The sequence below is a fragment of the Peromyscus eremicus genome, chromosome 2 (assembly GCF_949786415.1).
Source record: "Peromyscus eremicus chromosome 2, PerEre_H2_v1, whole genome shotgun sequence".
Taxonomy (NCBI): Eukaryota; Metazoa; Chordata; class Mammalia; order Rodentia; family Cricetidae; genus Peromyscus; species Peromyscus eremicus.
In genome coordinates this window covers 134,145,437-134,167,773 of record NC_081417.1, presented here as the reverse complement: position 1 = coordinate 134,167,773, position 22,337 = coordinate 134,145,437, and the positions used below count along the sequence as shown (strand labels likewise).

The following is a 22,337-nucleotide window of genomic DNA, read 5'->3' as shown; positions in this document are numbered from 1 at the left end:
GACACATACCATTGATACAAACTTCCTTAAAAAAACAACATAATGTAATACATGCAGCTCAATAACAAAAAGACAAACAACCCAATTTAAAAATAAACAACCAAGGATCAGAGAGATGGCTCAGAGGTTAAGAGCACTGACTGCTCTTCCAGAAGTTCTGAATGAATGAATGAATAAATGAATGAATAAATAAATAAATAAGCAAGCAAGCAACATAAAGCTGCCTGAGGGAGGTCCAAGCTTCTAAGTACAGCACTACCCGACTGAGACAGGAGGAGACCTACAACTTTGAGACCAGCCTGGGCTACATAGTTAGCCAGCCTCGGCTACATAGTTAGTTTAAAGACAGCCTAAGTGTACATATAGAGACCCTGGCTCAAATTAAAAATGAAAAAGTAAGTAAATAAATGAGTGAGGAAGTAAAGTGAGACGAGGGGCTCCAGCTCAGCAGTGCAGCACTTGCCTGGCGTGGATGAGACCATGAGTCAGTCTCCCTATACTGGAGGGGAGAGTTAGCAGATTTTTCGGAGTTTGGAGGCAGGGCTGGGGGCTGTAGTTCAGCGCTAGAGTGCTCACCTAGCATGGGCTCCATCCCTACCTCTGGGAAAAACGGTCAACAAAACCACCAAGTATCATTAGGGAACTATACACCAAAACTGAGATTAGATACTACTTTCATAAGCATTAGAATGGCTTTTTAAATTTCATTTTTAATTTATTTAGCGGCAGGGAAGGGCACGCCCATGCCGTGGTGCTATGTGGAGGTCAGAAAACAACTTTCCTAAGTCAGTTTTCGCCTTCCATCAAGTGTGCCTGGGGTCAAACTCAGGTTGTCAGAAAGTGGCTTAACCACTGAGCCATCTAGTTGAACCCAGAATGTCTCAAAGTCTTTTTTCTGAGACTATGTAACTCTGGCTGTTCTATAACTCACAATGTAAACCAGACTGGCCTCAAACTCAGAGATCCGGCTGCCTCTGCCTCCCAAGTGCTGGGATTAAAGGTGTGAACCATTACAACCAGCTTTAAAATAAAAATTTAAAAATATATATCAAGTATTAGAGAAGATATGGAGAAACCGGCATCCTGATACACTATTGGTGGGAATGTAAAATTGGTGTGGTCTTTTGTGGAAGTTCCTCAAAGTTAAACACATAATTACCACATGACTTAGCAATGCTAGGTATATATCCAAATAATTGGGGGGGGGGGATAATCAAAAAGGGGGATAATCAAAAGGGTGCCTAAACTCATGAACATGCTTACTCACTGCAATACTGTTTCTAACACTCCAAAGGGCCAATGCCCATCAGGTCAGCGCACTTGTCTATGGCCTAGTATGCTCAGCCCCAGCACCTACACATGGTGAGCACGACTGAAGGCGGATACAAACTTACATATTTAACTGGTTAGACTGACAAGGGAAGGGAAGGCTGACGGAAGCTCCTAGCTCCTGGGGAGGGAAACAGTGAAGCTGCTTAATGGGGACTGGGATATTAGCTATATAACACTGTGAATTATACCACAGAATTGCTCATTTCATGTGCAATTTAAATAACCTCAATTTAAAAACAAACCCAACAACATTGTCCTTAGGTCCAGGACTGCCATGGCACATGTAGGACCCATTACCACACACACAAATACCAGAACACTCTGGGAAACCCAGGACAGACTACAGACTGCGATAATCCACCAATTACAAATGTCCGTCACAACTAGAACAGGATGGGGGTGGGGACTGGGGGTGGTGGGGCACACCTGAATACCAGTATTTGGGAAGCTGAAGCAGAAGGATAACAGCTCAGGACCAGCATATGCACTTGCACACAGGCTTGCATGCTTGTGCTCGCTCACACACACTCAGGTGAAAGCAAAGGGAGCTTACTACTAAATTCTGTGGCTAAAATAAAACTCCACAGCACTGTAGTTGGGAACTCTGGTTCCCACAGGAATAACTGCTGAGACTACTTTTCAGGTTATAAGTTACATTAAAATGTAAATATATTATAGACAATAAGAAGGTGATTTCTGTTGACTGGGTTTTTCCACTCTCTCCCTTCCTTTCTTTCTAAAATAGGGTCTCATGTAGCCCAGGCTAGCCTCAGTTTCACTAAGTAGTCAAGGCTGATCTGGAACTCCTGATTCTTCTGTCTTTACCTCTACAGGGGTGGGGTTACTGGTATGTGCCACCACATCTGGTTTATTGTGGTCCTGGGGATGGAACCCAGAGCTCTGTGCTCATGCTAGGCAAGCATTCTACCTGTTAATGCTACATCCTAACCAAAATTTTGTTTTGGACCTTTTGCTTGTTTGGTTTTTGTTATTTGTTTGGTGGTTGGTTTGATTTCCTTTTATTTTTTTATTATTAGGTGAGTGTGTGTGATGTGTGTGTGCATGAGTGTGGCGGTCAGAAGGCAATACACAGCGTGCCTGTCTTGTTTCCTCCAGCTTGTCCTCACATCTTCCGTCATCATGCTATGCTAAGAACTAGGAAAGTACCATAGGCACAAGCCCGGTCATCTAATCATGTGTCCCTGGTCTCCTCTAGTCAGGACAGCTTTCTGTTTTTCTTTTCTTTTTTTTTTTTTTTGTTTTTTTCGAGACAGGGTTTCTCTGTGTAGCTTTGCGCCTTTCCTGGAACTCACTTGGTAGCCCAGGCTGGCCTCGAACTCACAGAGATCCGCCTGGCTCTGCCTCCCGAGTGCTGGGATTAAAGGCGTGCGCCACCACCGCCCGGTGTCTGTTTTTCTTTAGCTTCATGTCCTCGGTCCTTCTGACGGCACTGGCCAGTTTTTTTCTTCACCGTCCCCCCAATTTGAGTTTTGGTTTCTCACAATTAGTCTGGTGACACCTTCTGCACTGCATTCCATCAGGAATAATCAACTTGAGTTGTTATCAGTGGTGGGAACTTTGACCGTTGAATTAAGATTGTATTTGTCACCGGGCGGTGGTGGCGCACACCTTTAATCCCAGCACTCAGGAGGCAGAGGCAGGTGGATCTTGGTGAGTTCGAGGCCAGCCTGGTCTACAGAGCGAGATCCAGGAAAAGGCGCAAAGCTACACAGAGAAACCCTGTCTCGAAAAAACAAAAAAAAAAAAAAAAAGATTGTATTTGTCTTACTGTTTCTCTTTCCACACTACTCTGCCTCTCCATTCCAGTAATGAGACAGCATCTGGTCAAACTCCTTAGAAATGAGTTACCAAAACTGTCCCTCACTGAATGGAGGAGGAATTAGAGCCTTACATCCTTGGAAGGATGGATGACGGCAGGATGGCGGGATGGCTTGCAGGAAAACGTTAAATACAGGACTGTGGTATACTGGGAACAGTGAGTGACATATGCCTGAAACCCCAGCAATCTGGAGGCTGAAGCAGGAGGATTGTGAATTTGAGGCTATCCTGGGTGAAAGAGTGAGATTCCGTCCTAAAAACACACCAGCATGTGAGGATGGTTAGCAGAGAGCCTGATGATCTGAGTTCAAGCCCAGACATGGTGAAAGGAGAGAACAACTCCCACAAGGTGTCCACAGACCCATCCCCACCCTGACCCTATACCTGCACTGTGGCACATTTGTAAGCACACACACAGGGGCACACACACAGAGGCACACACACACACACAAAAATAAATACAAATTAAAAGTCTAGAAAGAGCTAGATGGTGGTGGTACACACCTTTAATCCCAGCACTCAGGAGGCAGAAGCAGGAGGATCTCTGTGAGTTCAAGGCCAGCGTGGTTTACAGATCAAGTTCCAGGACAGCTGTGTGTGTGTGTGTGTGTGTGTGTGTGTGTGTGTGTGTGTGTAAATTCTAGAAAGAAAGCTCTTCCCAGAGCTCCATCAAGATGCTGCTGCAGAAACCTGGAAACAACCTAGATGCCCGTCAACTGAAGAATGGATTAAGAAAATGTGGTACATATACACAATGGAGTACTACTCAGCAGAGAAAAGCAATGAAAGCATGAAATTTGCAGGCAAATGGATGGAACTAGAAAAAATCATCCTGAGTGAGGTAACCCAGACCCAGAAGGACAAACATGGTATGTACTCACTCATAGGTGGATTCTAGATATAAAATAAAGAACAATCAGACTACAACCCACAGAACCATGAAGACTATATATATAGCATGGGAGACCCTCGGACGACTGTGGCTTATAATAAGTTTTGGTTTTACTCAATTACTGAGCAAGCCTCAATGAAACATTTCACAATTAAGATGGGAATACATACTGTATCAAGCTGGTAATAGAAAGGTGGATAAATTGATTAATTTGAAAAAGTGAGAAATGAAAAAAATAAAAAAGAAAAATTTGAACTGTTTAAAAAAAAAAAAAGATGCTGCTGTAGAACGACAAGGAGCCTGGGAGACCAACTAGGAGTTTTGATTTGGTCCCTGCTCATCCAGCAGAAGATGGAATGTTGAACAGTTTCTATGGGAGAAGATTAAAGTCAATGAAAAACTGGCAATCTGGGAAATGCTGTTCTCATTGAAGGCCTGAAGAATAAAATCACAGTTGTTTCTGAGAAACAGTTCTCTAAAAGGCATATGAAATACCTTACCAAGAAATGCTTAAGAAGAATCTTGGCATCTGACAAGGAGCCTATGACCTTCGTTATTTCCGGGTCAGCCAAGATGAAGCTGGGTGAGCGTGAAGCTGGGTGAGCGTCTGAGGACTATTTGGCCTTTGTTCTTTAATAAAATGCAAGTATGCTACAGAAAGAAACCTAAAAACAGACTTCAATTATCAGTGAATCAAAATCATTGTACTCTAGAAAAATTCTAGGGAAAAAATATCTAATTCATTCAGCCACGCAGACCAATACTGCAGATCCCAGGCTCCCTCTGACCTACTCTCCATTCGGCCACCAGAACCACTCTCCCTTCCCTGTCTAAACCCCAAACCTCACGGCATGTCCTTTAAGGACCTCAACAATCCGTCCCTAGGGTCTGTGTTGTTAGTTTCACCTCCTACGACAGGCCCTCAAGAATCCTCTGTGCAGAGGGGTGCCTGCCATTCCTGAAGTGTGAAGGACATGTGCTTCTAAGGAGACAGGAGACAATGCAATGCCTTTGGTATGCTGCTTCATTTTTAAAAATAATTTTTGATTTATTTACTCTAGGTTATGAGTGTTTTGCATGTACGTATGTATGTGCACATGTATGCCGGTGCAGGAGGAGGTCAGAAGAGGGCATTGGATCCTCTGGAGCTGGAGTTCCAGATGGTGTGAACCATCTCTGACATCGTCACTGAAGCAGCAGGGCAGTGCCTCAGCTCAAGCTCAATCTCAAGCCTCATCTGCTCTCCCCGATGTGGTTTCCTATCAGCCAGTAGTCACTTCTCCTTTCTAACATGAGGGTCTCCCTGCGAGCAGCAAAAAGTGACCATATATGCAGAACCTACACAGAATAAACTGTATTTAATATGGAAGTAAACCAAGTGACCTAGAAACCATTATCTAAACACCACCCCCTCTGTCTCCCCGTGAGTCAAAAACATTTGAAATTTCCTTCTTGGCCTCTTGTCACATTATTTTAAAGACTAGCTGCTGGTAGTGATAAAAACCCTCTGGATAGGCCCTGTCTCTCTCCTGGTTAACAGGTCTTTGTGCCTTTTATCTGAGTCCTATGAAGCCACTATGAGGCACCATCCCATCTCTCCTTTCATATCCTGCCCCCATGCCTCCCAGATCTCCCTTGAGCACTATCAGACAGACAGTCCTTTAGTACAAAACATTGTTCCTAAATTATGTCCCAAAGCAGACAAAAAGAACACAGAGTTCCACATCTATTAGCTGACAAGAGAGCCTGCTGACTAGTCAGTGTGCCAAAAGCCGTCTGCCTCTCTCCTGTAGCTTTGGGAAAACACAAAGAGAACTGTGCTCCTATGTCTGACACTGCTTCTCTCTAGGACTCAAAGAATTAGGGCATCAGAGACATTTCCTCTCCATAAACCCAAACAGAACGATTTGTCTCCTCTTAGCACACACTCGGTTGTCTCCACTTTCAGGCAGGCAGTGCACATAGTCAGCTACCGCCTTCAGGTTCCGCAGTCACTGAAGGTGATGATGCACTCCATCTTGGATTTGCATGCCAAGATGACAACCCAGACTGAAAGGAAGACCTTCAGTATTATCTTCCTGCACTGGATCAGACTCTACAAATGAGTCTGAAGAGCCAGATCCAATTTCCAGGTGTGCAGATGTCTTGCGGTATGATCTCTAGGCGGCTCTTTAATCTTTCTGTACCTCACTCAGTTTTCCATCCTGGAAAGCAAGGATTATGTTACTGGCTTCCCCTTGAATTCAGACTCTTACTGTTGCATGAGAATATTTATGTTTCTATACATTGAGAAACAATCAGGATTTGGAAAAACCAGACTATCAGTACAAAGGGTCGCTTCTGTCAGAGCCACACAGAAATGCACAGGAGAACCCAGAAGGGATCCCTAAGACAGTGACCTCTCAAAGAGTCTCTCTGATCCCACTCCACAAACCACAGGCCTAAACCAGAGCGAAGCAGGACCTTCGGATGCTAGATGGTCAAGTCATTGTTTATCGGGTCTCAAGACAAAAGCCCCACTTCAGACCTGTAATCCTTACCAGTATTGTTCTTTCACCTCAGCACTTAACTTTAGCATTCACTTCTTTTCCCCCCTCCCTCCCTCTCTCCATTCCTTCTTTCTGCCCAGGCTGGCCTCATACTCACGGGAATCCTCCTGCCTCAGCTCAAGTACAAGTATTTAATGGCATGAGCCGTGCCATTAAAACTTACTTATTCAATGTTTATCAAAAAAGTCTTCCCTCTTCCACGGGAGGCCTACACGCCGCCGATTGTGCCGCCGCCATGTCTCTAGTGATCCCTGAAAAGTTCCAGCACATTCTGCGCGTACTCAACACCAACATCGATGGGCGGCGGAAAATAGCCTTTGCCATCACTGCCATTAAGGGTGTGGGGCGGAGATATGCTCATGTGGTGTTGAGGAAAGCAGACATTGACCTCACCAAGAGGGCTGGAGAACTCACGGAGGACGAGGTGGAACGTGTGATCACCATCATGCAGAATCCACGACAGTACAAGATCCCAGACTGGTTCTTGAACAGACAGAAGGACGTGAAGGACGGGAAGTACAGCCAGGTTCTGGCCAATGGTCTAGACAACAAGCTGCGTGAGGACCTGGAGCGTCTCAAGAAGATTAGAGCCCACAGGGGGCTGCGCCACTTTTGGGGCCTTCGTGTCCGAGGTCAGCACACCAAGACCACTGGCCGCCGGGGTCGTACTGTGGGTGTTTCCAAGAAGAAATGAGTCCCTGGGCCTTTGCTGTTAATAAAAGTTTATATGCCAAAAAAAAAAAAAAAAAAAAAAAAAAAAAAAAAAAAAAAAAAAAAGTCTTCCCTAAGCCGGGCAGTGGTGGTGCATGCCTTTAATCCCAGCACTTGGGAGGCAGAGCCAGGTGGATCTCTGTGAGTTCAAGGCCAGCCTGGTCTCCAAAGCGAGTTCCAGGAAAGGCGCAAAGCTACACAGAGAAACTCTGTCTCGAAAAAACAAAAAACAAAAAAAAGTCTTCCCTAGAAAAATTACTTGTAAAAGGCTGCCATGGAATGACCCTGCCTCAGTTAGGATTACTACTGCTGTGATAAACACCATGACCAAAAGCAACCTGGAAAGAAAGGGTTTATTTCATCTTATAACTCTCATGTACATACTCTGTCACTGTGGCAAGTCAAAACAGGAACCTGGAGGCAGGAACTGATGCAGAAGCCATGGAGGAGTGCCACTTATTACCTTGTTCAGCCTGCTTTCTTATAGCACCTGAGACAACCAACCCTCAGAGGGCCCAGCAAGCTAGGCCCTCCCTCACCAATCTAGAAAAGCATCTCAGGCCAATCTGGTGGAAGTATTTTTTGAATGGAGGTTCCTTTGTCCCAAATGACTCTAGCTTATGTTGTCAAGTTAACCAAAAATTACCTAGGACAGTCCCTATGGTTAAGTTAGGACAAAGGGTAACAAAAGTATCACATAAAAGACAATGAAGACAAAGGGCCGAGGCTCTAGCTCAGAAAAGTGCACAAGCTGAGCTCAATCCCGAGTACCACCCACAAGAAGGAGCAGGGCAGGAGGAGGTGGCTGGAGAGATGGCTCAGAGGTTAAGAGCACTGACTGCTCTTCTAGAGGTCCTGAGTTCAATTCCCAGCACCCACATGGTAGCTCACAGACATCTATAATGAGATCTGATGCCCTCTTCTCAAATGCAGTCATACACACAGAGCACTGTATACATAAGTAAATAAATCTTAAAAAAAAAAAAAAAAGGAAGAGAAAAAGAGAGAAGAAAGAAGAGAAGAGAAGAGAAGAGAAGAGAAGAGAAGAGAAGAGAAGGAAGGAAGGAAGGAAGGAAGGAAGGAAGGAAGGAAGGAAGGAAGGAAAAGTCTAGACAAATTCAGTAGCACATAATCTCAGCTCTTCAGATACCTCCTAGGAGTTAAAGGAAGAAAGATTATGGAAATGAAGACAGTCTGGGTTATGAGACCTTGAGGAAGGAGAGAGGAAGGAAGGGAAGTTGATCTAAGACAGTGTTCGGCAAGGGCTGGGGAAAAGGCTCGGTGAGTACAAGTGCTTTGCTATGCAAGCCTGAAGACCTCAGCTCAGATCCCCAGCAACCATGGAAAGGCCAGTGGGGCCATACACATCTATATCTATGCAGACAGGTAGGCTCCCGGACTAGTCAAGTCTAGCAAATACCAGTAAGCTCCAGGTTCAGGGAAAGAGTGTCTCAAAAATTAAAGGGGGTCAGAGAGGTGGCTCAGTGGTTAAAAGTATTTGCTGCTCTTACAGAGGACCTGGGTTTGTTTCCCAGCATCCACAAAGTGGCTCAAATGGTCTCCAACTCTAGTTCTAGGAGATCCAGTGCCCTCTTCTGGCCTTAACAGGCACTGCATGCACATGGTGCACTTACATACAGGCAAAACACTCACACATTAAAAAAAAATAAACAAATCCTTAATATAATAATTAATAGCCTAGAGGTAGTGGTGCATGCCTTTAATTCCAGCAGTTGGGAGGCAGAGGCAGGCGGATCTCTGAGTTCAAGGCCAACCTGGACTACAGAGCAAGTTCCTGGCCAGCCTGGGCTACACAGAGAAATCCTATCTCGAAAAACAAACAAAAGCTGGAAAGCAACAAAGAAAGACGCCCGACATCAATCTATGAATGTGTGTGTGCACATGCTCAAATGTGTGTGCACAACCTGTGCTTATGTAAGACACAGTTTTAGAATTTTGTTTAGTTACTGGCATATTTCTGAATATAAACATTCAAAGAGCACACCTAAATGGAATATTAAAATTCGCAAGTAATAGTCACAGGAACTATAGTCTAGCTACTTGGGAGGTTGAGGTGGAAGATCACTTGAGTCTATAAATTGAAACCAGCCTGGATAAAACAACCAGACCCCATCTCAAACCATAAACAAATAAAAATAAATTAAAACTCCACTTGGAAACTTGAAAAGCCTTTCTAATTATCACTCTCCACTCACCTCCCTTTCATCTGTGGCTGTTAACAACAAGGAGGTTTCCAGCATTGTCTGGGCTCCCCACAGACTGAGTTTCTCCTTTGTCTCAATAAACATTCATCTTGGGTACCAACTTGATGCTAAATTCTATTTTGTGGCTATACCAAGTTTTAGCCCCTAACAGCACATCCAGTGGCCAGTGGTCTGCTCAATACTCCATTTGACATTCATCACCATTATCCACATTATGAATCTTTTTTTTTTTTTGAAAAAAAAAAAAAAGTTTTAAAAAATTCTACTTATGGGGGAGGAGAGTTCACACATGCCCCAGAATCTGTATGGAGGTCATCGGACAACTTTCAGAAGTCAGTTCTGTCTCTCACCACCATGCTGGTGCCAGGGATCAAACTCAGGGCCTCAAGCTTAGTGACAAGCACCGTTACCGCTGAACCATCTCAACGGCCCTGCTGTTTGTTCTTTCAGACAGGATCTCAAGTAGCCCTGGCCTCAAACTCACTATACAGCTGGAAATGACTTGAATTTCTGGTCCTTCTGCTTCTGCTTCCTAAGTGTCCTTACAATCTGTATACTGCCTAACCAGGTTTCCTATTATGAATCTTAAGGTACATTTTAGCTCCTGATCAAAATGTAGCATATTGCCATGAGAGATGAATGGCCTACAGGTTAGGAACCACTCTCTGTGACTGAATCCTACAGCTCTTGCCTGATCTAAAGAAGAAAATCACTAGACATGTAAAACAGAGAACTGTGCTCAGTACAGATCTACAGATCTTGGGAGCAGTTCCTGAACTACTAAATAACGTCTACTTTATGTTACTTACTGTGAAGATTTAAAAAGAGTATTAAGGGACTTGAGAGATGGCACATCAGTTGAGAGCACTTACTGCTCTAGGAGAAGATGAGTTCAGTTCTCAGCACCCACACGGTGGCTCACAGCCACCTGTAACTCCAGCTCTGGGGAACCTGACGCCTTCTTCTTGCTTCCACGGGCACCCCCACACATGAAGCATTCACACAATTATTAGACATAAATTGAAAAAATTTTTTTAATTTTGAGAGTATAAGGCCTAGGGGCTGGAAAGATGGCTCAGTGGTTAAGAGCATTTGCTGATCTTGCAGAGGACCTGGCCTTGATTCCCACATCCACATGTGGTTCACAGCCATCTGTCACTCCAGACCTAAGGGATCCAATGCCCTCTTCAGCTCTCCATAGACACCAAGCACGCAAGTGGTATACAAATATGCATGCAGGCAAAACACCCATACACATAAAATCATAATAATAATTTTAATTTTTTTAAAGAGTATAAAGCCACAGGGCAGTGGTAGCATATGCCTTTAATCGCAGCATTTGGGAGGCAGAGACAGGCGGATCTCTGAGTTTGAGGCCAGACTAGTTTACAGAGGGAGTTCTAGGACAGCCAGAGCTACACAGAGAAACCCTGTCTTAAAAAACCAAAAATAAACAAATAGAGTATAAAGCCAGATGTGGTAGCACATACCTATAACCCCAGCATTTAGGAGGAGGAGTCAGGAAGATGAGGAGTTCAAGATCATCCTCTGGGCTTTCCAGTTACATAACGAGCTTGAAGGCAGACTGGGGTCCGTGAGACCTTGTCTTCAAAAAGACATCTTGTTTACGTATTTATAAAATATATTCTGTTAAAGCATTGAAAGGAAGCATCTCCAGGGGTTGGAGAGATGGCTCAAAGGTTATGAACACTTGCTCTAGCAGAGGAGCCAAGCTCAGTTCCCAGCAACCAAATTGTGGCTCACAATCATTTATTATTCCAGTTCCAGGGGATCCAATGCCCTCTTCTGGCCTCTGGAGGGCACTGCATACACATGGTGCACATACACATATGCAAGCAAACATACATAAAATAAACATACACTTATGCATGCATACATAAAATAAAAATAATTTTTTAAGTAGTAACTCCATTTGAGAAGCTGAGGCAAGAGGATTATGAGTTCGGGTCCAGCCTGGACTACACAGGGAGGAGACTTTGTTTCATAAAAAATAAAACAACAACAAAAAGCATCCCCTCCTTCCAGGCTAGAAAATGAGCTCCAATTATAACAGAGCACAATGGTGACCAAAGACAGAAACGAAGAACTGGGTGTAACTGTGCATACTCAGTCAATAGGACACAGATATTTTATTGCATATTTGCACTTAAAAGTAAAAAAATCAAAGATCAGTGTTCTCCAATTGGGACCAAGGGGAAATGTTATAAACATCCAAAATTAAACACAGTCTAAAATTAAACACAGTTCAGAAAGATCAAAAATCTTCTATGTTTTTCATATATTAATAATCCTCAAGGATAAAGGAAATTTAATCCTCATATTCTAGTCACAAACATACAATTCTGAATGTGCCTGCAAGCACCCAAGAGCCAGAAGAGGCCACAGTGGATGGAATACAAGGGTCTGAGAGAACGACCAGAAAAGGACCTACAGCCTCCCCTTCCCCACAGCAGAACCCAGAAAACACTGAGGCTGCAGAAACCAACGGCTCACCTGCCTCTCCTCTAGGCAGCACCAAATGGAGCCTGCCAGAGCCAGAGGATCTGAGAAATTCACCTTTCAGCTCAGCACAGCTGTGCCAGCCAAGTCACTCCATAAATTAGTGCTTTCTCGAGCTTGGGCAGAGACCTTTCAGTGGACAGGAGTCAGTAACTGGTCAACGAGCTGAGAAAAATGGACAACTGCTCAGCTCTCAACAAGACATCTGTATCAAGCCCCACAAGGCTCAGGGAACACTGAAGGGGTGGGGCAGAAAAAAGTTATGAGCTGAAGGATGGGGCTCCATAGACATGGTTCAGTTAAGAGCACTGACTACTCTTTCAGAGGACTCAGGTTCAATTCTCAGAACCCACGTCGTGGCTCACAACTGTCTGTAACTCCAGCTCCAAGGGATCTGATTCCCTCTTATGGCCTCCACAGATACTGCGTGCATGTGGTGTGTAGACATACATGTAGGCAAAACACTCACACACATAAAAGGAAAAGAAAGGAGGGAGGGAAGAAGGGAGGTGGGGAGGGAAAGGGAGGGGAGGGAGAGGGGGAAGGAGGAAGAAAAGAACTGGAAGATGGCAAAGAATGCTCTATGCTGTCTTCTGAACATGACATGGCTGTTGCAATCATGGACTCAGAGTACCTGTGGTCACCTCCACAGATCAAGGCAGTCAAAATTCCACTGTGGATGGTGGAAAAACCCTAGCTGAGGTGATATGGGCAAGTGATGGCTGCTAGGGGGAGGGGAGTAATTTGGGATTGTGGCCACTGGTAGGTTGCTCATACAGGCAGGACTCAGTGGGTTATTAAAAAAAAAAAAAAAAAAAAAAAAGAGGGCCTGAATGTAGGAGGTCAGTGCTAGAAAGACCCAGTAGGAGTGGAGTGGGAATTGGAAATGTAGTAGAGTTTTGAGATAGTCTGTCTCGGAAACAAACAGCATGGTGAGCAGCAGCTAAGCAATGACACCCAAGGTTGTCCTCTGGCCCCCACATACATGTGCACATGTACACAGGCACCCACACACTCACAGCACACACACAAAAGATGTGCTATTTGGGGTTAGGGGTGTAGCTAAACGGTTATGTAACTGTCCTAGCATGCCCTAGGTTTGATTCTTAGCACCACAAGGAAAAGAAGTACCATTTTAATGAAATATACATTGTCAGCAGTATACAAGGCAGTGTCCTGATGTCCTAGTCTACAATGACAAAGAACTCTAACTCACCCTACTATAACAGAGCTAGGAGTAAATGACCATTCCTGAGAATACAGTACTACAGAGAATAACCCTCATTACTAGAGCCCACTTTAAGTAATTAATTTTAAGTACTTAAAAATTAACGGAAGTTAAAATGATTGGCCAGAGTCAGGCAGTGGTGGCACACACCTTTAATCCCAGCACTCGGGAGGCAGAGGCAGGTGGATCTCTGTGAGTTCGAGGCTAGCCTGGTCTACAAAGCAAGTTCCAGGACAGCCAGGACTGCTTCACAGAGAAACCCTGTCTCAAAAAAAAAAAAAAAGATTAGCCAAGCATGGTGGCTCATGCTTGTAATTCCAGCACTCCAGAGGCTGAGGCAGGAGGACTGCTACAAGTTTGAAGCCTGTCTGGGCTACAGAATAAGCTCCCATCTCAAGGAAATAACGAAACAAACAAACAAAATCACTTAAAACACGTGTTTGACAGGAACTAGGTTTGATACATGAGGGATGATTTCTGAGAAAGGTCTCAGCAAAGCCATGGAACAAGTTGGATGTTTACAAAGAAACAGGACGACCAAATCCAAAAGTCCTGGAGTATGCCCCTGTCTATAGCACTGCCCAATATACGTTAACAGACTTCGCCTTGGATGCCCTGTAAAATCTTCCTGACTCTGAATCCTGCATCACACTATTCTTTCTGCCTCAACTAGACCATCTCCACTAATGCTTCACCAGCCCAGAACCACAGAACACAAGGACTGGAGTAGTTCTTAGATATCATAGTGCAGCTCCATCTTACTGAAGCCCTTGGCAATCGAGTCTCCAAGGTATCTGGGCACAAGACTATAATTCAACACACCTGAATTTCTTCATATGCTCCTCCCGACCATTATGCACACTGCTTATAAATCAGTATTCCTAGCACACTGCTCTTACCTGTATTCATCGCCCGATCCAGAAGACTCTGACATGGCCGTGTTGACGTCTCTTCACTGCCCTACATACTTTTCGACCATTCTGTCTTTTGTGTTCCTTCCTATTACATGCCTCTCCTTTTTTCTCAGTTTTCTTTTTTTTTTTTCTTTTTTGGTTTTCGAGACAGGGTTTCTCTGAAACACTTTTCTATTTTTTCAAACCTTCCTTTTATTTTATCTTGGTTTTTTTGAGACAAGGTCTCACTATGTAGTCCTGGCTGGTCTGGAACTTCCTATGTAGACCACGTTGACTCCCCAACTTATGGTAGTTCTCTTGCCTCAGCTTGCTAAGAGCAAAGATTACCACGAATGCCACCCTGCCCCACTTCAAGCTCTTCTTTAAAATTCGTATTTACTTATACGTTTCTTTTTATTTTCTGAATTTGTGTGTGCATATGTGTATGAGTGCATGAGTGTGTGCAGACACGCATGTTGAGGCCAGAGAGGTCAATGGTGGGCAGCCTCCTCAATTGCTCTCTACCTTACATTTCGAGACAGAGTTTCTCACTGAACCCAGGGTTCACCAGCTGACTAAACTAGCTGGCCAGCAAGCTCTGGGGATCCTCCAGTCTTACAGCCTCATGCTAGGGTTACAGATATGTGGTACCATACCTGGCTTCTTCATATGGGTCCTGGGGATCTGACCTCGGGTCCTCACCCTTGTGTAGCAGACATTTTGCTGACCCAGTCACCTCCCCAGCCTTGGCACTTCATTAACGACTTTCCATACCCTTCGCTGATTTCTCCCTTCCCAAGCATTCTATAGCATGTAATAGCTTATCATGAAATCCAGCACTCGTAGTCTATTCTCCTGGACCTGCCCACCTGCAAATGCTCTGTAAATAGCTCTGTTCGCTTATTAGCTCTCCCTTGTGTCATATTTACCCAGACTTAACATTCCCCGATAGGAGGAGTATGGTCTTATCTGCACACACAAAAAATAACAGCTGCCATATTTTTTCACTATTACCATATTTTTAACACTTGTCATAAGTTGTATTAAGTCCTTCACATATTGTACTTCATTTAATCATCCCAATGTTGTTACTGATATTCTTCCTATTTTAGAAGAGAGGAAGCAAAAGCCTCTTTGTTCAAGTCAGCCTGAAGTTGAGAAAAACGAGGTTGAGATTCAAGCTAAATTCTATCCCCCAAAGCTGGCAGAAAGCAGGCTGCAAACGATATGTGTTGCATTATCCCACCATTTAGTTTATGTTGGTCTTACCATCGTCAAATGAAATAAAGAGGGTAGAAACCACGCCAGGAGCCTGAGGAGGTAGACTGGGGTAAGGAACTACCTTTTTGATTAGTGCCCATCGGTTGAGGGTCAGTGACTGACTGTGTAAGTTCAACACCTTTGAACATGCCTAACAGCTTTTGTAATCCTTCTCACACTCACCCCAAACATCACCTACTCTCTAGCACACATGCTCCCACATGAGATGAATGCTACATCCCTTCTGCACATACTATCTCAAAGAGGACAAAAGGGTTAAAAAAAAAAATCCTCAGCTTCAGCCAACATTTATCACAATTGTTGACCTTTTTCAGAGCTGGCCACCCTGCTCTCAAACGTCTCACTTATTAATCACTTCAGCCTTGTGATTGAGGGAAATGGCATTTCCTCCACTTTACAAATAAAATAATGTTCAAATAAAAGGCACTGTTAATCTGAAGTCACGCGGCCCAATGGCTGCCTCTGACGGCATTCTGGGTCCTCTGACTATTCTGCTGCCCAGGAAGACACTCACAGGTGGTATCTGATTTATCTTGGTCTCACTGGGCTAGAATTAAAATTATGGCAAAAGTTCCGGAATAAATCTTCATTTACTGAAATTCACCGGATACATGTCAACCTTATACGTTCAAATACCTCTCCTCCACTTATGTGCAAAGTGCCACGCACAAGGTCGCTTCACCTTCCCAAGCCCCAACATTTTTATCCTTAAACAAAACTATTGGTAATATCCATTCAAACAGTAACAGCCTGAGAAGTCATCGCAAGATACAGTCCGCACTGTCTACCATTGGATGGGTGCCTAGTAGGTGCGGGTTCCTTTCATCTGCATCCCCACAGGCCTCGGGGTTCACCCCCTGCAGCCACGCGACAGGGTGTCGAGGAGTCCAGAGGCCAGCACGCGACCTCCAGGGTTCCCAGGCCCTGGGCCAAGCACGCTGTCATACCTGCATGGAGTCGGCGCTGACGATCTCGCCGCCGAGCCGCTGGCCCAGCTGCAGAGCCAGGGTGGACTTGCCAGTGCCCGTGGCCCCGAGAATCACTACAAGTGGCAGTGTTCGCGGCAGGCCCCGGAATCCCGAGCTCACAGGAACCGCTCGTGCAGCCGCAGCCGCCGCCATCTTGGAGAGAACTGCGCCTGCGCCGAAGCAGCTGTCCCCATGGCAACACTCAGTGCGCCGGCGCGGATCTCCGGCTCTGAAGGGAGGGTACAAAGGAGGAGGAAACTGCGGGACAAAGGTACCAAGCTTGCGAGGTTTATGACGTAACTGCCTTCGACTAGCTGGGATCGACTCAACCATTTGCTTTCTCAAAAGAGAGATGGCAGGCCGTCTAAAATATTTCTGTCTATATTGTGTCCAGGCGCCCAATTCGTTTTCTTCGTAGCATTAATTCCAGTATAAAACTGCATAACTGGCCTAGGGTTTATTGCCTGAGTTCTACTACAGGCTGTTAGTTTCACAAAGGAGAAGGGGCTAATTCTGACTAGATTATTGCTGTGTCTTCCATGCCTAGTCGAGACACTCAATAACGATTGAGTGGACAGAGAAAAACGACTTGCCTACTTATGTTGGAGCTAGTAAGCTCAGAGACTGGCATTCTTCAAAGTCAGACCTGTCCAGTTCTCATGCAAGGGCATGGCTCTATTGTTTTCATTCCACAGTCCTTCAGACACAATCAGAAAGCAGGACAAAACTTTCCATCGGCATTGCCAAAGCCGTCAAGAGATAGGCTAAGAACAAAAGAACAAGCCGTGAACAACAGCCCACAAAATTAGAAGAGGAAATGGGAAAGAAAACAAAACAAAACAAAACAGAAAGGATAAATCAGATTTAAGTGAGGAAAAGAAAAATTAGAGCCAAAGATGACCAAAATTCAGAAGATTGCACACAAACCCTTTAAGAAATGGCTTTAGGGGGTCCAGTGAGATGGCTCAGCAGGTGAAGGTGCCTGCTGCCAAATCTAATGACCTGAGTTCAATCCCCAGGATCTATGTGATGGAATGAGAGAACTGATGTTCACCTCTGTGTACACAGACAGACACAGACAGACAGACACACAAATGAATTTTAAATTAACAAAGAATTCCTGTGGACTCAGACAAACCTGGATTCAAATCCCAGCTCTCAGACTTATCAGCTGTGTGACCTTCCATGAACATCACTTTTTTCCTTCTTTGTCTGGAAATTGAACCCAGGGCCCCCTGCATGCTAAATGCGCACTCTAGCACTGAGCATACCTCCGGCCCCTTACTTCACCTCTTAACCTCAACGATTTTATCTTTCAATTCCTCTGAGGGCTGCCATAAGGGAAAAGTGAAATGATGTCTGGAAAGTGCTTGCCACAAATGGCCCTGTCACATAACCACCACCATTTGTTGAACAGTTTGTATCATTATAATTGTACAATCCCATCTGCCTCCCCAGAGAAGTAACAGCAGAAACCTACGGGCAGAGAATGTTTCAGTAATGTGTAAAGATACTTGAATACCCCTTCTGTAGTAGGTCTGCCCAACCTCTATCTAGTTAGGCAGTTCAAGGGGTCTGAGGATGCGGGTTAATGGTAGAGCATTTGCCAGGTAAGCATGAGGCTCTGGGTTCAGTCAGCACTTGGGACGGGAAGGGGGACATGAATGCTTTCTCTCTGAGGCTGCTTCTGTCTAACTCCCAGGTAAAGCCAGAATTCCTTGTGTCAAAATAGAAATCCAGAGCATATGACTGGCCTGCCTAAAATGACTGCCATGATATTTTTCAGTCACTTGAATCTCTTTAGGCAAAATGGCTACTCTTGCAGAGCTAGGCTAAACCGTGTAGCTACATATATTGTTTTGGAGAACTCCTGTTCCTAGTTCTTGGTCCCTAGTACCTTCTTTACTCAATCCAGGCTATTTTGATGAAAAGCCTTGTTCTCTCTAATTTGTGGTGCCCTCCTGGGGCTGGGTTTAAAATGGAGATGTGTGGCCACATATTGGCAGACACTCTCACATGATGGTTGTTAACTGTAGAGCCTTTGCCTGGAGACTTTCAGAGGGTATGGTTACCATGACAACCACCAGAAAGATGGCAGGCCGGAGGAATGATGCACAATAAAGAGACAGGGGAGGCTGATTTTGTGATGACGGTCTGCCGACGACAGACTATGCTCACTCACAGACGGGCCAGCCCTGTCCCAGTCATGACCAGGTGACTGTTACCAGAGGAAGAGAGAAACAGGAGGGTGGAATTTACCACCAAGAGACCAGAAGAGGAAGAGGCTGGTTACCAAGGCAACTGGAGAGAAAGGAATGAAAAAAAATAGGGCTTCACCACAGCAGCAGAAAATTGCTTCTAGCCAAGCAACACGGGGCTGTTGCTATAGCAACAAGGAGAACAGGGATCCTGTAGACCATGGGGAGAATTATCACTGAAATGCTGAGCAGCAAAGACTCCTAAATCAGAATGGAGCCTGTGGTCCAAAACAAATGAGGAGCAGTGAGAAAAAGCACAGCGCCGTTTCCATTCACTGCTTTTCTGCTGGTCCTACCAAAAGAAAAGAAGGGCATTAACACCCCCCCCTTTTTTTTTATTTGTGGTTCTACTGTAGTGATCTTCTGAACTCTGAATTATACTAAAAACAGTTCCTGAAAGATATCCTGTAATTCGAAATTCTAATCAGAGGCATTGTGTTCAAGGGAAAACTGGGAAATGGAAGTCTATGACCAGGAGTTGATAAATGCTTCTGAGACAACAGCAGCATAAAGCCTTCGAACAGGAAGCATTGCAGAGTAATAAGGAAATAAAAGAAGGTACATGGGGAGTCGGGAGAGCTGTTTGTACTCGCGCCCAGGTATTGAGCTTGACCCCTCTCTTCCATGAGACCAGATGGGAAGAAACTCACTCTGTTCCGAAAGGAGGCTCCAGAGAAAAGACTATGTACATGACTTAAAGCGCATGTACATACCCCAGGAAGAAAGGCTGCTGCGGAAGCCCACCTCTGACATACTTCATGTATCATGACTAGACTATTGCAAACGAGGAAGTCCTAGAGGGTTTGTTTGCTTGCTTGCTCGTGTGGTGCTGGAGAACAAACCCAGTGGGTTCGTGTTTTCTGGGAAGGCACTCCACCACCAGACTAAACCCTCAGCCGTGAAATCCTATTTCTGTTTGCTTATTTCTGAAGCAGATTCTCTCTTCTTAGCCGAGGATGGCCCTCCACCATCCTCCTACCTCTGCCTCCCAAGCACTGGCATTAGAAGCATGAGCGGCACCAGGCAGGCTTTCAGAGATCATACTTTTAAATTGGGGTTGGTGGCACATGCTAATAATCCCAGTGCCTGGAAGTCTGAGACAAGAGAATTGTCATCAGTCTGAGGCTAACCTGGACTACATAACAAGTACCAAACCAGCTAGGTCTGCCTTGCGAGATGTGGTTTGGGCACTCATCCCTGTCCAAAAAAGGAAATCCTAGTTTTAAAGGCAAAAATGCCAACCTAGGTTGAGTTCAGAAGAGTAAGTTAGAAACATAAGAATTAGCTGGGCGGTGGTGGCACACGCCTTTAGTCCCAGTACTCAGGAGGCTGAGGTAGGTAGATCTCTGTGAGTTCGAAGCCAGCCTGGTCTACAGAGCAAGTTCCAGGACAGGCTCCAAAGCTACACAGAGAAACCCTGTCTTCAAAAACCAAAAACCAAAGGAAAAAAAAAAGAAAGAAACATAAGAATTAGGTTCTAGGGGTTGGAGAGATGGCTCAATGGTTAAGAGCATTGGCTGCTCTTCTAGAAGGCCCAGGTTCAATTCCCAGCACCCACATCGCAGCTCACAATGGTCTGTAACTTCAGTTCCAGGGGATCAAACAGACATACATGCATGCAGGCAAAACACCAATCACATATAAATAAATAAAGCATTTAAAAAAAAAAAAAGAGTTAGGTTCTGGGAACACCCAGGCTACTTGGAGGGTAGTGATTCCTTCCTACCCTTCTGAAATACCAAGGACAGCCAGCCACCTAATTTTCACAGTGTATGTGTGTGTGTTTCCCTGGGCGAAGGTATATAATTAGGCTGGATCTCTCTGTACCATTCTCACCTTCCTTAAAAAAATAAAGACTGGCCGGGCGGTGGTGGCGCACGCCTTTAATCCCAGCACTCGGGAGGCAGAGGCAGGCGGATCTCTGTGAGTTCGAGGCCAGCCTGGTCTCCAAAGCGAGTTCCAGGAAAGGCGCAAAGCTACACAGAGAAACCCTGTCTCGAAAAAACAAAACAAACAAACAAACAAAATAAATAAATAAAGACTGGTACACAGGGTAGGTTGGGCATGGAGAAATGGCAGAAAGAAGGGGAAGGAGAGGGAGATGAGGGGAATCTAGGAGATGATCTCATGAGTGTTCATTGCATTGTCTCCAGTTCTCTTATAGTTTTGATGGTGGGGGGGGGGCGGGGGTGAGTGGGTGTGGGTGTGTGGTGCACATATGTGTGTGCACGTACACAAGAACATCTGTGGAGGCCAGAGATCGACCTCAGATGTCTTCCTTAGTCACTCTCCAACATATTTCTTGAGAGAGTCTCTCATTGAACCTGAGGCCCACCAGTTTGACTCCACTGGCTGGCCAGCAAGCCCCGGGACGACTCCTGGGTCTGTCGGCATTACAGGCACATACCGCCATGCTCGGTTTTTTATGCGGGTGCTGGGAATCTGGATTCAGGTCCTTGTGTTGGCACAGCAAACACCTTCCTGATCGAACCATCTCCCCAGCCCCCAAATAATCGATTTGTTTTTAATTTTGCGGGGGTCGGGGGGGAGTATAAGAAGGAAAAGGTGAAGCCAGTAGAGTAGAAGGCTCATCTAAAGCAGATCCTGTAGGAGATGTAAATATTTAAGGTAGACTTCTGGAGGATACTGTGGTGTTCAGAGCAGAAGCTGAACAGGCCATGCGAAGCCTGAACTGTTGGTTTTCCAGGTGAGAAAGCTGGGTCAAAAGCAAACACACTGGGCATGGTGGCACATGCCTGTAATCCCAGCACTTGGGAGGCAGAGACAGGCAGATCTCTGTGAGAGCAGGCCAGCCAGGACTACACAGGGAGACCTTGTCTCAAAAAAAAAAGTGGAGGGAACACTAGCTTTTTGATACAACCCAAGATACCCTGCAGCTCAGTCCTACACATCCCAAAGAAAAACATATTTCCTCAGGGAAATATTTCATAATAAACTCAGTGCCTAAATTTACATCTAATTTCTAGAGCTTCCATAAGAGATTACCATTAAATTGGTGGCTTAAAACAGGAGAAATTAATTTCCTTACAGTTCTAGAGGCCAAATATCTGAAGTCAAGCTGTCTGCTTGAACACAAGCCATGCCCTTGTGTTCTCTCTTTTTGCTCTGGGTAATTGCCAGCAACTCTTCATGGTCCCAATATCTGTCTCTTTTTACATGGGTTATTTCGCCTCTTTCTTTTTTTTTCTTCCTTTTTTAAATTTGTTGTTGTTGTTGTTGTTTTTCAAGACAGGGTTTCTTTGTGTAACCCTGGTTGTCCTGGAACTAGCTCTGTAGACCAGGCTGGCCTCAAACTCACAGAGATCTGCCTGCCTCTGGCTACTCGTGCTGGGATTAAAGGTCTACATCACCACCACCTGGCTCCTCTCAGTCATAGAATTTGCTCCAGAGCACACCAGTGTATTCTCAGGGGAATATGTCCAGCCTTGTAGGAAATCTGTACAGTCAGGGTGGTGGAGAGTCAGGATGTGCAGACCCACCAGAGGGGCTTTCCTACCCTAATCTCACGGGTGTTTCAAACTCTCTCTATTTGTCACCCTTCTCTTTCTCTTGGATGACATTCTGGGACTTACACATCTTTATATCGTTGTGAGTTTCAAGCTTGTGTCTTCCATTGAAAT

General features: G+C 45.0%; 2 protein-coding genes across 3 annotated transcripts in view; one reads left to right on the top strand and one right to left on the bottom strand.

Moving 5' to 3' along the window:
• Trit1 (tRNA isopentenyltransferase 1) overlaps positions 1-17,172 on the bottom strand; it is a 49,678-nt gene extending 32,506 nt beyond the window's left edge. Inside the window, exon 1 of one of the 2 annotated variants that reach the window (XR_009377651.1) lies at positions 16,418-17,172. Coding sequence is in view for 1 of the 2 variants with exons in the window: in XM_059254903.1 (XP_059110886.1) it covers positions 16,418-16,771 (354 nt within the window). In the remaining variant the exon portion in view is untranslated. The remainder of the gene's footprint in view (positions 1-16,417) is intronic. The other variant, XM_059254903.1, reaches the window with a different exon arrangement.
• LOC131904003 (small ribosomal subunit protein uS13) lies at positions 6,808-7,338 on the top strand. Its single transcript, XM_059254904.1, has one exon. The coding sequence runs from the start codon at positions 6,848-6,850 to the stop codon at positions 7,304-7,306; it is 459 nt and encodes a 152-aa protein (XP_059110887.1). The 5' UTR covers positions 6,808-6,847; the 3' UTR covers positions 7,307-7,338.
• Positions 17,173-22,337: the final 5,165 nt, after the last annotated feature.

Coding starts and splice junctions, on each gene's coding strand:
- LOC131904003 (XM_059254904.1), top strand. CDS start 6,848: ATGTCTCTAGTGATCCCTGAAAAGTTCCAGCACATTCTGCGCGTACTC.